This window comes from Drosophila erecta, unplaced genomic scaffold (assembly GCF_003286155.1).
Source record: "Drosophila erecta strain 14021-0224.00,06,07 unplaced genomic scaffold, DereRS2 tig00000000-arrow-pilon, whole genome shotgun sequence".
Lineage (NCBI taxonomy): Eukaryota > Metazoa > Arthropoda > Insecta > Diptera > Drosophilidae > Drosophila > Drosophila erecta.
The window spans coordinates 24,047,635-24,062,452 of record NW_020825194.1 but is presented as its reverse complement, the minus strand read 5'-3'; the positions used below and the strand labels follow the sequence as shown (position 1 = coordinate 24,062,452).

Genomic DNA, 14,818 nt, shown 5'->3' with positions numbered 1-14,818 from the left:
CCTCGACCCTCTAACGCCCACAAACGGCAAAAAAGGAAGAATTAATGGCACCGAAACTATTTATCTTATTTTAAATTCAATTTAAATTCCATTAGCACAAGTGATTGGGTAAAATTAAGAAACTTAATAAACCTAAAATAAATTCTTCGATTCCTGATAATTTAGCAAAAAAAATATAAGTCCCTCATTCAGTGTAGGTCAATACTACGAAAAATAATTTAAAATTGCTTATTCGTATGGACTTAATTATTTATAATAACCACGTGAAGTGATTGCGTATTGGAATTGGAGTCTCACAAGGGCACGAAGAACCGTTTTTTATAAACAGATACTTTCTTTATTGGTTCAACAACCCTTTGTGGCATGGCCAGTTCTCAAATTGATACCGCACACAATGACGGGCCTGCTAATTTCTTAAGTAAACTTTGTGGGTCTTGTTTATACAAATCGGGTTTCAAGCAAAGAATGCGAAGTGTGGAATGACAAGAAAGCTGATTCAGCTTCGGGCCACTTGAAATGTGTCCCTAAGTGAGGCATATTAATCTGCTATTGATTGAACGCATTCGTTTGCATTCAAACAGTGACTACAAAAAGTTGGCCTTTCCTTTTTACTTAAGGAAAATAAATATAAGGCCGCCATATTTTGTCATTGCAATAGGTTACTGTCGTTATATAGTGCCTTTTGTATAATATTCATACACATGTTTACATAGAACAGCAAATAATCAAAAAAAAAAATCTGAAAAGTTTAAATAGTTTTGTTCAGATAACTTCAAAGCCGCTTATTTCATACATTTTCCTACCCAGTACCAGCATTTACTGTTGAACAACTTCATCCACAATAGCTGTTGTCTAAAAGTACTATTTGCATATCTTGGCGGAAATACTTGTTTGGACTGTTAATGTTTGAACTTATAATATATGAGCTTATATAGTCGAACAAAACGAATATCATAATATTATTAATATGAATGATATATGTATATTCTTTCTCAAAATTTCAGAACTTTGATTCAAATGAATTTAATGCGCCAATCGCTGTCGTTATGCTGATGAGGAGAATGGTTTGAGTCCATGCCCCATATCTGTGACATTTCAGCAGAGCTGCGCTGCGGTCACACTGCGGCAACGATATACAATCCCTCGAAGGCGAACCGTACCCGTGCCGTATCGAAAAATACATATTCTCTCTCGAAAACCCGAAGCGAGCGGACGTGCAGCGCGTGCCGCGTAGATACACAGCCCATAGATACAATTTCCCTTGGCTCGTTTCGTAGGTGGTGTGTATTGCAGCAGAAGCAGCAGCGAACGAGCAAAAGCGTCTCTGCGTGCGAGAGCGTCTCGGTGAAAATTCAATATAACAAAGAGCCAAGTGAAAATCGGTTCAAATCGCCCATTGCCAAGCGATTCAAGAGTAATATCAGAGGGTTAAGAACAGGCAGAAGGAAAAAGTGCGTGTTGTTTGGTGTACTGCAGATTGAAAAACCGCTGCGCGCGTGTGCTTTGTGTGAGTGTGATTCACCCGATGCGTTTTGCTTAATATCAATAAGAAGTGCAAAAAAATACAACTTTGTCTGCTGAAAAGTATCTAAACCCAATTATTCGACGAAGAGCATTCGTTTTAATTCGATTGACACAGCGAGTGGGCGAGAGGGAGAGGGGGCGACTTGAGCAAAGGCTCAGAGAGCGAGAGAGAGAGTGGGAGAGATCCCCATCGACCAGAGGTAATATAACTGTGCAAATGGTGGTGGAGCAGTGAGCAGCAGCAATAACAACAAGGGCCATGCAAATCTAGCGCCGCCGCTCAGATCTCTTCGCCGCCTTGCTTTTGCGCAGAGAACCTCGGCGAATTGCTCCGAATTCGCCGCAGCTGTGTGTTTGGAAACACCTTGCTCCAATATTTTAACACCCCCCGCCCGTCGCGCCGTCGTCGGTAATATCCGATTTTGCACGACCATCGCTGTTTCAGTCTCAGTTTCGGTTCGCTTCGTGCGCTTTCTGCTGCCCTGCAGCGGAAAATTCAACGAAAAATCACTGGGCAGCTTGCAGAAACTCCCAAAAAAAGAAACGGATGAGGAACGAAAAAGAAAACCGAAAACGGGCTGCGATTCTTGCACTCACCAATGCTGGTTGACTGCGTTCCGCACGCGATTTCCTCTGTTGCTGCATTTTCATCCAAATTTAATACCAAGACAACGACAACAAGAAGAACGGGTAAAACCAGGAGAACGGCAAGAAGAAGAGCCTCAGCACAAGGTGAAGAAGAGCCAGCTCCAACATTGTCGCCGCGACGTCAGCGTCGCTGCAGCGCCGCAGCTTCATCAGCTAGCCATGAACTACAACTACAACTACAACAACAGCTACAACTACGACTACAACTACATCTGCAGCACCACCAGCCCCAGCAACAGCAAGAACAACAACAACCACAGAAACAGAAACAACGAAGGCAGAGAACAGGTTTGTACACAGCAAAAATTTGGATATTTCTAAGATGCCCCACTGCTTATTCGCCTCTTCCTATTGGATCTAAGCCCTAAGCGGTACTTAACGAATATGTACTTAACGGAAATGTATCTATTGGATGGGACAAATCTGTAACTTTTAAGAATAATTGTATGTCAGTGGATGTATTTAATAGTTTAATTTTTGTGTAATAGTTATTTTGATATCAAAGAGGTTTTTATAAGTTAATATTTTGGAATATTATAGACCTTGCTCAGTTTTGTCAAAAAAAAATGTTCGTTGAATTTTAGAAAGTTTAATTTGATTAAAAATCACCTTTCGTTAGGAGGTAGAATGAAATGGTAGCTTCTTGATTTCTGCAGCATTTCATACTTATCGTGGTGATGAAATAGATATCATACCCTCTTTCTCTTTAAAATGCTTTTTTTTTGTTTACATCAAAACTCTTCTCAAAATACTTTGCATATTTAATAACTCACAACTTCAGTTACGATTTTATTGATGAGATCTGCGAATAAAGTGTATGGACCTTTATGATTGGGTTTTTCTCAGTGCGAGTCGGTGCCGTCGTTGCTCTCCACTCGCTCGCATATTCATAACTTTTTTGGTTATAGATTTTTGTCACCCCAACCCCTAAAACTGGCGACCCAACCTCATCCGACGTCCCGCTCTCCGCTCGTCCCCCTCGGCACACCCCCCACGTAGCGCCATCATCCTTCAGTTGCTCACATGCTCGACTGTTTCAGTTTTTCAATTATTAATGGTGGCCATTAGTGCGCGCGCCGTTCGACCGCCCCGCCCCCTTTGGCTGGCCGCCCCTTTGCGGGTGTCGTGTAGACGCTTTTTTTCCTTATCGGACAAATTGTGTTTGTCTGAAAAGTTCAATGAGGTGCGCACTGCAATTGCACTAGCCCCACACCGTAGCACCTTTTTCCTGGCCAGCCGTCATATTTATGCTATCGACACATAGATAAAAATCATGTTGGTACCGATGTACATGCATGGCTTTTCCAGATATCAGATACCAGAATGCCGATTGAGCACCCGCAGCACGGCGGAAATGTATTGCATTAGGGGAATTACTCCGGGACGGGCCGCAACTCCGGAGTTGTTGATTAATTCAGCTCGAGGTGCGTGTGGGTTTGTAATGGGTAGTTGGGTAGTTGGGTTGCTTGCCTGTTGTGTTGTTTGCCCGATGTGAAAATTCTCTATTTATATTTATTGCTCAGTTCGTTGCTCTGGGGCGAGATAAGAAATGCCTCTGAGTCATTCGAGTGAATAAGGATTTACGTATTTCGCAGGAAGCTTTGTGCGAAAGTTGACAAACGCACGATAAGTTCTGAAAGGTAGCTGTTGGGTTTGCGACAAAGCAGATGTGTCACCTAACCAGGGGTAACGCAATGATAAAAGTGTCATGAAAATACTCCTACTTACTACTAACCTATGTGGACACTGCTCCAACGTGGGACATTTCAAACGTTGATTATCGAGATAAAATGGGGCGAGCAAGCAGAATGTATTTTCTAATCTCATTTTATTACTTTATAACTAAGAAAGATAAACGCATGGGATTCGGGGAACTAGAATATGATTCCATTATTAAAGAGTGCAAAATAATATATTTACCTTTTTTATAGATTCTGAAGTAGTCTGTTTCCCATCCCGACTGACTGACTCGAATAGGAAGTTCTTAGCCTTTAACTTTATAAGTTATAAATAGGGAAATTGACTGATTTATTTGATTAACAGTAGTCTATTTTTGATAATTAATGGCAGTATAGGAACGAAGCCTAAATTAATAGACTATGGAGACTGGTTTATTTCCCTAAAGAGTATTTAAGTACGAATTCTGACATTATCGATCAATTAGGGCAAAGTGTGTTCTGCCTAATTGTTTAGCTACCCTTATAGAAGCCCAGGTGGGGTTAGGAACATGCCTGTGTTATTATCCCATCTAAGTCGCACTTAACTCCCCAAAAGCCCACCCTTAGAAGACCGGGACACATGTGTTCATAATAGACCGGGGCATGAGCCAAGGCCATCATTTACCCAGGGCCAGACGACCAGACGACCAGACCACCTGAAAAACCAATAAAGTCATTTCACACACATTAACCTAACCGAAAAGGAGAGCATCACGCAACCGCGAAGGGTACAGAGTCCATTTGATAATTGCAAGGAGGTGTTTCTGCTGTTTTGGACTGTGCGCATCTTTCAGACTCTTTGTCAAGCTCCACATTCAACTCCCTGCCAAAATCCACCCCATCCCAGCCCATTCGCACCCGGGAAACACATGCGAAACGCTGCTCGGTCACATATGTTGCCCAAAGTGATTATTTTCACTAAAAATAAACGAAATTAATGATTGATGAAGTGAGACAAGGGAGCGAACGCATCCAATCCATTCCATTCCGTTCACATTCGCACTCGCCCCTCCAGAAAACTTTGAACGACCGTCAACACCAGCAGGCAACCCCAGTCGCAGTTTTCCTCCAATTTCAATTTCAATTCCGATTCGGGTTCTTCATCGCCCGGCATCCTAGAACCAGTTTCCAATGAGAACAAAAAGAAAAAAAATAAAGAGCACGGCAAACGTAATGAGAAATAAGCCGTCACATAAAAGAAAAGTGTCTTTTAATTGAAACCAGGTGAAGTAGATGGCTTGGACCATCGCAATCGCAATTGCGATCGGAATCGGAATCAGAAACGGAGCGGCCTCTGTGCCTCGAAGTCTCTTTGTGCCCATGCCGCTGTCGCAACCAGACGGAAATCATAAAAATGTTGCATAAAAATATTTTTTATGTGTGCTGCTGCTGCTGCTTCTGCTATAGCGTCTGTGTCTGCGTCTTTTGGCCTGGTGAAAATAATAATAAAATGGGAATAAAATAAAGCAAGTAGAGGCGGAACGGAACGAAACGGACCCGGCCGGGTGCCGTGCCACACATTTCGTTTATATTTACTTGACAAGTTTTTGCACTGCGCCGAGACGTCTCCGTCTTCTTCTGTCTTTGTGTCTGTGCCAGAGGTACACTCGAAAAAAAGTCATTTCTCTCTCACTACGCCCCTTATTTAAATACATATTGAATGTGCCGCTTATTTGAAATCAAATACAAGATATGTAGTGCATGATTTTAGTCACACTCGCTGGAAAACTTCGGTTCCGGGCTTTGGTCCTCGTTCGGGCGCCACGTATTCTTCTATCTTGTAGAAGAATTAAAGCTGCTTTATGCTGTCTATTATCTATCCTGTATAAGAACAAAGCGTTCTCAATAGCACCTATTTCGCGGGTCTTGTTTCTCCGAGTGTGAAGCTCCTGCTTTCTGGTCGGGACCAGTGTCTTGGGTTGCCCGTTTGCCATTTTCGGCGGAGCTATGCAACGGCGCTCCACGTCATCAACAACATCATCAGTGTGTTTCTGGGACTGGGGCTTGGGCTTGGGCCTGGGCTTCGACTGTGTGGCCTGGGCTGGCCTGTTTTATAGTCCAAACGTGATAGCGAAATGTGCCCGTCTTCTGGCTCCTCCTGATGCCTCCTGCCCGCAGGAGCTCCCTCCTGCTGTGCATTTTCGTGCAATTCGAGGCTGGAGCTGTGGGTCTTGGCAGTTTTCTTGGGTGGGGTGCGCCTCGGAAAAATAAATTAATGGAAAACATGCAAACATAAATTCTCTTTAGCTGTCAGGTGTTTCACATTTTAAACGTAAATTATAAATAAGCAAAGTAAAATTATAATTCCGCCTAAATGTTTTATTTGCCACCGTCTGCTGTCATTCCGCCCCCGTTATTTTCCGTTTTGGACATATTTTTCTCCTTGTGGCACATTTCTTTTGTGGCATTTTCATTCTGTGTGTGTGTTTGGGAGAATTAAGAATTTTATTCAAATTAATGACGAAGCTTATAATTGGCCCCGTTTTTTGGTCTCAGGTCTCTTCATTTTTAAATAAAGACACTCTACTCTGTGGATGGCAACATAGTCATCTCCGGCACCGGCACCGGCACCAGCTCCAACCCCACCTCCACCCCCACCTCCGTTTCCCTCATCATCGTCATCTTCATATCCAGTATCTCTGGGGGAAGGGGATGCTCTGGCTTTTTAAGAGCATTTGACATGACTTGGGCTTCATTTTCCATTCGATGCGCCGCCGCCTCCACTTTGATTATGACGTGAAGTTGGCCAAGTGCAAATACTTTGCTGGTACTTTTTAATTAACTTAATTAGCATAGATGATGGGCTAAGAGCAGCGCTTACACAACATCAAAATTGCATTATGCCTCACAAGCTGGTCCGCTGGCTTGAGTTCGTTCCGGGGAATCCCCCCATTTTGATTTAGATTCTTTCGAGCATGCTGAATTTCTAAAAACCTCCATGACATAATAAATGACACATGGCCTGGCTACTTCAGGAGGTATCTGGGAAAAGCCTTTCATACCTCCAGCCTACTCCAGAAATGAATGTAACATTCATGAAGTAAGGAAGTGAGTAGGTAAAATCACACACGCCAGGAAGAAAAACTTACTTCATTACAATAAAGAAAACACAATGGTAGTTTTAGGCAGCTTATAAAATCTATGTAAGAAGCTACAGTAAACATATTAACGCTATTCAAGTTAAATTGGATCAAATTACTCATGATATCCATTCTTCGAAAACAAATAACACCAAATGAACGAAGAAATTCCCCAAATAGACTCTTTCAGAGCCAATCAAGTTGATAGAACGACATTCTTCATCTGAAATTTGTCAAAATAGTTTTGCTCCGCTAAGAATTAGACGTCCACAATAAACAATTTCTGACCATCTTTACGAACTTTGAATTAAGTTTCCAATTAAGTTTCCATCAATTGAAAAAAACCGATGTTGCTAGCGAAGCAATCATGCGATATGGGGATTACAGTACCCCAGTGGAGGTCTTCACGCACATGCCAAGAATCCGAAAATCCAAAAATCCGAACCTCCTCAAGTGGTTTTTATGTAGTAGAGTTTCCCCTAGCCGGAGGCGCTAAATGCAGGAAAAGATTACAACGGAGGAAATGCTGGCACTGGCGATGCGACGGGGGCGATGCAGACATTCTTGGGAACAGACATAAATCGATGCGTATAAATTGGGGCCTAATTTTTTTATAGCGCGTGATTTTTGATTTACGCATCGTTGGAAGTTTTATTTCGATTGGAGTGTCGGTTTCCCAGCGCCCATATTTATTTTTATTGCTTTTTAATGCGCCGCCGAGGAAGTTTTATTTATATGTATACGAGCAACTGTTTCGGTGCGTGTTGGAAGGCCGAACAATGAATCTTGTGGGATTATTTGTATACGCCAGTGCTGGGCTGAAGCTTTATTTTAAATTCAAATTCGCCACCACCTTATATCATATTTACTTGGCTCAGCCAGCTTGTTTGTGCTTTATAATAATAAAATATTCCACTCTTGTCTCTGTCCCCATAGGACACGCAGCAGCAGCAGCAGCAGCAGCAGCCACATCAGCAACCAATGCAGGCGGCACTGAGGACGACGAGCTTTAGCTCCAGCTCCAGCGCCAGAGCCAGCGCCAGCGCCAGCAGCTCCACGTCCACATCCAAGACGAGAGCAGAAATAACGTCGTTAATCTATTTACCGCCTTTCTGCTATCCATGTAAGCATGTGCCTGCGGCCGGTACCACGACTCGGAGTCGAAGCCAGACTTTCAGCCATGGCAGCGGGAGTTGCCAGGGCAGCTGCTGTTGTCCGCCCGGCTGGGAACATAAAAATTATGATAAACATGCTTCAGCGGCGACGTTGACACCAGCAACGGCAGCAGAAGGTGCAGCTCGAGAAGCAGCAGCAACAACTACAACGGCAAGCGTCATCACCACAACAGGACCTGCAGCGGCAACAATGTCCTCCTCTTGGTCTGGTGAATTCCTGCTGGCGGGTATTCAGTTACCCGTGGCCGCAGTGGGGCATAGCTGCACCGATCTCCGGCAGACGTCGCAATTAGTTATGCCCACTGTTGCTGGCGGGGATGTGGTGGCAGTGGTGGCAGTGGAGGCAGAAGGCGCCGTCTTGGAATGCGGCAAGCGATGCTGGCGACGTGAGCGAATCCGGCGCGAAGGACCAAGTCATGCGTCTGCGGCGTCGCTGGCCCAGGTGAATCCAATCAGCACAAGCACCAGCACCAGCACCGGCACTAGCCCAGCAACAATAGATGGAGTATCGGGAGCAGGAGCGGTGGCTACGACAACCGCTCACAATTCGCAAACAACGACAAAAACAACGGCAAGGGGCACAACTGGTGCAGCATTGCCGCATGATGAAGAGAATGAGAATGATGAATGTAGGTGCTTTAACTATAACGGTGATATTAGTCTGGATCGGCGGGGCGAGGCCGCGGAACTTTCCGGCATTACGTGGCTGATGTTCTTGTGGCAGCATCTGCTGCCGGGCAACGGAAACAACGACCCCACACTCTTCCGCACCCACACCCACACCCACGAATCCAGCTTCCCAGCGGGGACGACAACGAAAACAGCAAGGAGCAGGAGCTGCGCCATGACGTCGACAAAAAGTTGGCTGGGACCGCTGCTAATGCTGCTCTTGGCCACGTCCGTCAGCGGCTGGGGCGGTCGGCAAGATGGTGAGTAGCGAGCCCCCGTCGATAAGTAGCGCTATGATAAGAATTTATAATTTCACTTGGCGCGCCAAGAAAGTGCCGCAGCAACTTTGGGACCGAGGATGTCAGCTCCGGCATCCCCAGGATTCCAGGATTCCAGGCTCCCAGTATCCTTCCCCAAACCCCAATTTCATTTAATTTTTGTGGCATAATTTGTACTCGCAACAGAGCGACAGCTGGCGGCCCATGCCTCGCCCTCCTCCCATTCATGTTGCCCCATCCACACCCAGGGCCACCCCCTCTTTTGGTCATGCTCAATTGAATCCATAAGTAGTTTGTGACCGCAGATCTGCGTTGGTATAATGCGTTTCAACTGTTTCTCCGTGGACGAATTCACCCAGAAAAAACAAAAACAAATACATAAACGAAAAAACAGCACAGAACAGAGCATAGCAGAAAAACGATGAAAACAACAAGCAACAGCCGCTCCGGCAACAGCAACATGCAATGGCAAATTGTACGGAAATTGCCCGAAACAAACAGCCAGCAACCGCCGACCGCCGACCACCGACCACCGACCGACCGCTGACCATAATTCACTCAAGTTAGACAAAAGCATTTTGGTTGCCCCGCCCCTAAGCCCCCACCTCCTCCGCCGCCCCCTCGGAATCCGCCATCACAGCTGTCCCTCTGCGAAGCGAAAGTCCAACATCCAGACCCAGGCCAAAACGCAAATGAGTCTCGCAGGCTGAAGCGTCATGCTCTTTGAGCTCGACATAGTCGAGCTGGAATAAGTGTTTGTCTGTTCGCTAGGGGTGCGTACTGCCAGTCAATAGGGGTGGTCCAGTAATGTGCAGGGCTCCCTTGAATGTACCCCTGCCCTGGCTTCAGCCCACCGACTACTTCTTCCCAAGCGCCTAACGAACGAGCTCTTCAAATTGCGCACACCCATAAGTGTGGGCAACATAATTGGGTTAAGGAGTTGTTAGCGCGTTGAAGTTGTCATTATAGATCATCGTGGATAAGATAAGTGCACGTTGCTGCGATAGGAAATTGCTTGTCATAACAGGAACCACAAATGACGGAGTAGTGCATAATTAATATCGTGTTAAATATTCCCGCTGTCAATCTAAATTGAATACTAGGAAAAATAATGACTGATCATTTCCCTCATGTGGAAGTGAGCTTTTGATTCGAAAATATTACTTTCAAAGCTAACAGAGGTAAAACAACCGCCATTTCAGCCATTGTAGACACTAGGTCCCCTAAAATTCCATTAAAATAACATAAGACAGTTGTAATAGAATAAATATATATTGTAAAAGTCTACATCACACACCCTTTTATCCCACGCAAATCAAATTACATTTTAGGAATAGGCACTTCCACGAAAAGATTGTGGTTCCGTGTCGCTTTTCCAAGTTCCTATATCTTGTTTAGCACGTGTATGTGTCTGAAAAGTCGCCTCAGATACCTTCCCTCCCGCAGATGTCGCAGATCCCCGAGATTTATTTTGATTAATGCACCTGATTACTGTCGGTTTATGGGGATCCATTGTGAGGAGCAACTCTTTGAGCATATGTATTTTATTTCGTGCTTCCCCCATTTCGCTTTGTTGTTGCCTAAGCTTCTTCATTCCCCCACTCCGATCCAAGTAGCGAACCACTGAGCCACTCTAATCCAAACGAAAAACACACCGAAAATACATCTGAAAAGCCCCGTGCCCGCTTTTCGCGTCCGTCATTTCAACTGTCTATACGCATTTGTACGCTTGTCTGTCAGTCGGTCGTGGTCTATGTCGTATATTTGCTTTCAGCTTGTATTTACTTAAGCTTGTCCTGCAGCATATTTTTCAGGGGTAGCGAATTAAGGACGAAGGGCAACGTGCGACGCTTGTGCTGCGGCAGCAACAATGCCCTGCTCGCTGCGGCACTCAGGCAAAAGTATTGAATCATGTTGGAAAATTATTCACGGTACTTGAAATTGGCGAAACAATTATTCGTCGGCGGGGGGTGGTTTTCGGTTTTTCGGGTTTTCGGTTTCGGGTTTTTGCGTTTTCGGGACCACGTTCCGGGCTCGCTCCCGTTTCCGGAGCCCCTGACTCCGGACTTTTGTTCGGGGCGGTGGCTGCCCGGCAAAGTATGCTACACTTTTTGCACAACAGCCGCCCGCTGTGCGTATGGGCCGCATTATGACAGCCAGGCGAATGCGAGTGCGGCCCGTAAAAAGCACAAGTCATTGGACAGCACACACACACGCGCATATATTGTGTAAGTGTATAGCTCTGGCTGTGGCCAGATATATATGTTCGACTTTAGTCGGAGGTCTGAGCAGCGGCTCAGTTGGGGCTCAGAGTTCAGAGCGCTGCGCTGATCCTGCGCATGAGTACCTTTTGTTTGTCGCAAATGTAAAAACAAAAAGCAGAAAAAGCTGAAAAAGTGGAATCAACAAGGAACAAGTAGAATAAAAGAAAGGAAAGGAATAATAAAATAAAATGTGTATCGCTGTAAGTACGGCCTGCGAGTGTGAGTGTGCCACTGTATTGCCCTGTCGCTGTAGTTCTTGCTGTTACTGCACTGAAAGAAATGGGCTTGCAGCAAATAATCATATTTTCACGTTTAACGATGATTGCTATATGGCTTGGTAAATAAATGTGTTCGCCAGGAGGTGGAAATAAATTAAGAAATAAATCAATAGCCCACCATGATAAATCTATTGGTCATCCGTAGTAGAGTAAAACTTTAACAATTTTTTAATGTATTTGGACTAGATTGACAGCAAAAAGAAGTATGCAAATAGTTGTCTAACGATTAACGATAGTCTAACGATTGTTAGATTTTTAGAATCCTAGGCAAATAGATCTATAGTATTATAATATATCGACTCGATGATTCTTTAGTGTGAATTTTGTTGTCTGCACATCGACTCTGTGCCTTGGGTTGTGTTTCTGTTTCTGGCTCGGGTGCGCACATTCGTCTCTCCTTGCGAGTTTTCTGTATTTGAATGCGTAGCCCGAACTCGGACCGTCCTCCATCTCCAACTCCATCTGCAACTTGCCAGTTCCGAGTTTCCCTTACCCACCGCCCATCGGCATCAGGACTGGCATCTCCATCTCCGATACCGCTACCGCCACCGTCTCCGCTCCTGTTCCTGTTCCCGTTCCCGTTCCCAGTTCTGGCCACCACCCTTATCCCAGCTTGCAGCTCCCTGCCGCCGCCGTCGCCGTTGCTGCCGCTGCCAATCGTGCCCAAACATTAAGCTATGTGTGTGGCTCAGAGGGTGGTTTTACCATTTTCTATATGTATCCGTGTGCGGGTCTATACCCATTGTATGGGATATAGTACTTATTGCCTGAGTGTGCGAGTGTGGCATGCCGTTAGCTAACTTTCCGTTAACGTTTCTTTCTCTATACTTTGGCTTCGCCTTTCCCATTTCTCTACCGTTCAGTTCAGTTCAGTTCCTTTTTTTTTTAATATTCACAATTGCCATTCGGTAGTTTTGCTGCCACTGTGCGAGTGTGTGTGTATGTGTGTGCGTATCTGTGTGTGACATTATTATTATTACGAGCAGTTTTTGGTTGCCTCGCTTGTTCAACTTATTTATGCGCCTGCCCACCCCTAAAACGCCCGAGTACCCTACCCTTACCGAATTTCCAAGTATCCGAATATCGCACTCCTGGCAGCGGGTCGTAAATTTGCGGCCCTTATGCGCACGCACTTAAATACAATCATAATAATAATTGAAACAATTTACAAATTAAAAAGCCACAAATCTTGGCACCGAAACTTGACAATACAATTAGAAGAGCAGTAGCAGCCGAAGAAAGTGGCCAAGCGAAATCTAAATTTATCAATAAGCAAGTGGTTTTTGTGTGCTGACTCGTAAATAAATATGCCTGCAAACGCACTTCAGTGGGAAAGATTGCGGTTGCTCTTTTATACGGCTCTTAAATGAACAATGAACGCAATTGAGGCCACATCAACCATCCGACCACATTCATATGTATAGTACGCAGCTATACGTAGCTGCAGTCCACGGGGAGGCAATTGGAATATAATATCTTAATGCATTAATGGTTAAGTCGTTTATTAATAAATTATTACTGTGTTTTTGGCTTGCAGCGCCCACAAATTGCACATTTCCGGCGAGATGGGAGGGCTCCTGGTTCCTGTCCGGCTATCAGCAATCCATACACATCAAGGGCTCCCAGTTCAGCTATCGCGGCAGGTGTGCGGCCTCCGATGGTAACAAATATCTGATTGTCGACGAGTAAGTACCAACTCTCCGTCCGGGATAATCCAAAAACCCCCCACTTGGGGGTTCTGGCGTCCCGCTTCGCCCTGCTAACAATATGCTTACATCTCAACCCGATACTCGGTCCATTGGCTGGCGAAGTATAGCGAGTATACTGAACCTATTTCGTACGATTTTGGCACAGGCCGAGGAAGACGAGATGTTCTGGTTTACTTTCCCCCACATACATTTCGCCATATGTGTTTTTTGTGTTGGTCCCTTTGTCGAGGAGCGCCTATAATTGAATAAGTTTTCATTTCTGACAGAGAAGGTGTGTGTGCTCGGTAAAATGTGTTAAGGTAAGGCTGAGGACCCTCCGCGCGGGCGGGAAAATACCGAACTAACCTCATTAAAAAGAAGCCAGTCAGCACATCGGAGTGAGTGGAGGGCCGGCCAAAGACAACAGTAAGGGGTGAGCGACATCGGCATCGACAGTGGCAAGGAGGCGTCTTAAACTGAGGTACACCGAGAGAAAACGTCAGTTCAGTAGGAGCATCTATACTACTAAATTCGAAATGGATTAGTTCAGGAGCCTGCGTAGTATTTTTACACCACTTTAAGCAGTTGTAGTAATTTGAAACGCTGTTTGAACTCAAATTAACTTATACCGCAGTCATTCCCCGAATTAATTTTTGTGTTGGATATTTCGTGTTAGGAAAAATCGTTTATTTCAACAAAGATGGTAAAATGATTTTCCTGAATTCATTGAAAAAGACACCTTCGTGTTTATCCTTAAAACCCTAGTTGTGCTTTCAAAAAGCTATGAAAGACCAAGAAAATAATTCGAAAAGCAGATACAGTCGCAGCATTTTTCCTCAGTGTACCCCTCACACACTCTGTCGCAGGAAAACCTGTCGTCAACGTTATCGCTAGCGTTGTCGTTGCCGCTGTTGTTGATGTTGCCGCTTGCCAGCTGCTGCTCTTAACTTTTGCCTTTGAAACGGGTTTGAGGCGAGCAGAGTTTGTTTGCCGCACCATGCCGCACATTGCCGCACCATGTCCTCCGCAATCCATCCGCACTCCATCTGCTCCGTGTGCAGGGCACTTTCTTGGAGGCAGCGCGCTGCTCGTAATTCGGATGTTTGACAAGAGGCAGTCATGTACCAAGACAAAAACCACCCAGAGCCCACCTATCTCAAAGTCCCCATATACGTGCATTTATCGCCATCGCCCGATAGATATAGAAATTCGATCCGTGCCTGTGTTTGTGTACCCACTCGTGTTGTAAATGCTACTGAGCGCAAGCTAAAAACTAAATCAAACTTTTTACGTGCCCTCGTATTGTGTTTTTAATTTAGAGAACTGCCTTTTTGACTACTCTGTATCTGTATCTGTGTTACTCAAGCATTTCTCCTACTTAGCAGCTCTGTTTTCCGATGCCTTTTCATTTAAACGATACGAAACGAAAACCAAAGACATTTAAGGAAAATTGCTTTTTGTCCTGCGAATTTCCATGCCGTTCCTTTCGCTTTGGT

At 44.9% G+C, this 14,818-nt stretch overlaps 1 protein-coding gene across 2 annotated transcripts in view; it reads left to right on the top strand.

The window, feature by feature from the left end:
• The first annotated feature begins 1,089 nt into the window (after positions 1-1,089).
• Positions 1,090-14,818, top strand: part of LOC6553333 — a 29,194-nt gene continuing 15,465 nt past the window's right edge. For both annotated transcript variants that reach the window (XM_015154157.2, XM_001979270.3), the window contains exons 1-3: positions 1,090-2,460; positions 7,907-9,074; positions 13,172-13,319. In XM_015154157.2, coding sequence (XP_015009643.2) covers positions 2,332-2,460; positions 7,907-9,074; positions 13,172-13,319 — 1,445 coding nt within the window. In that variant the 5' untranslated portion in view covers positions 1,090-2,331. The remainder of the gene's footprint in view (positions 2,461-7,906; positions 9,075-13,171; positions 13,320-14,818) is intronic.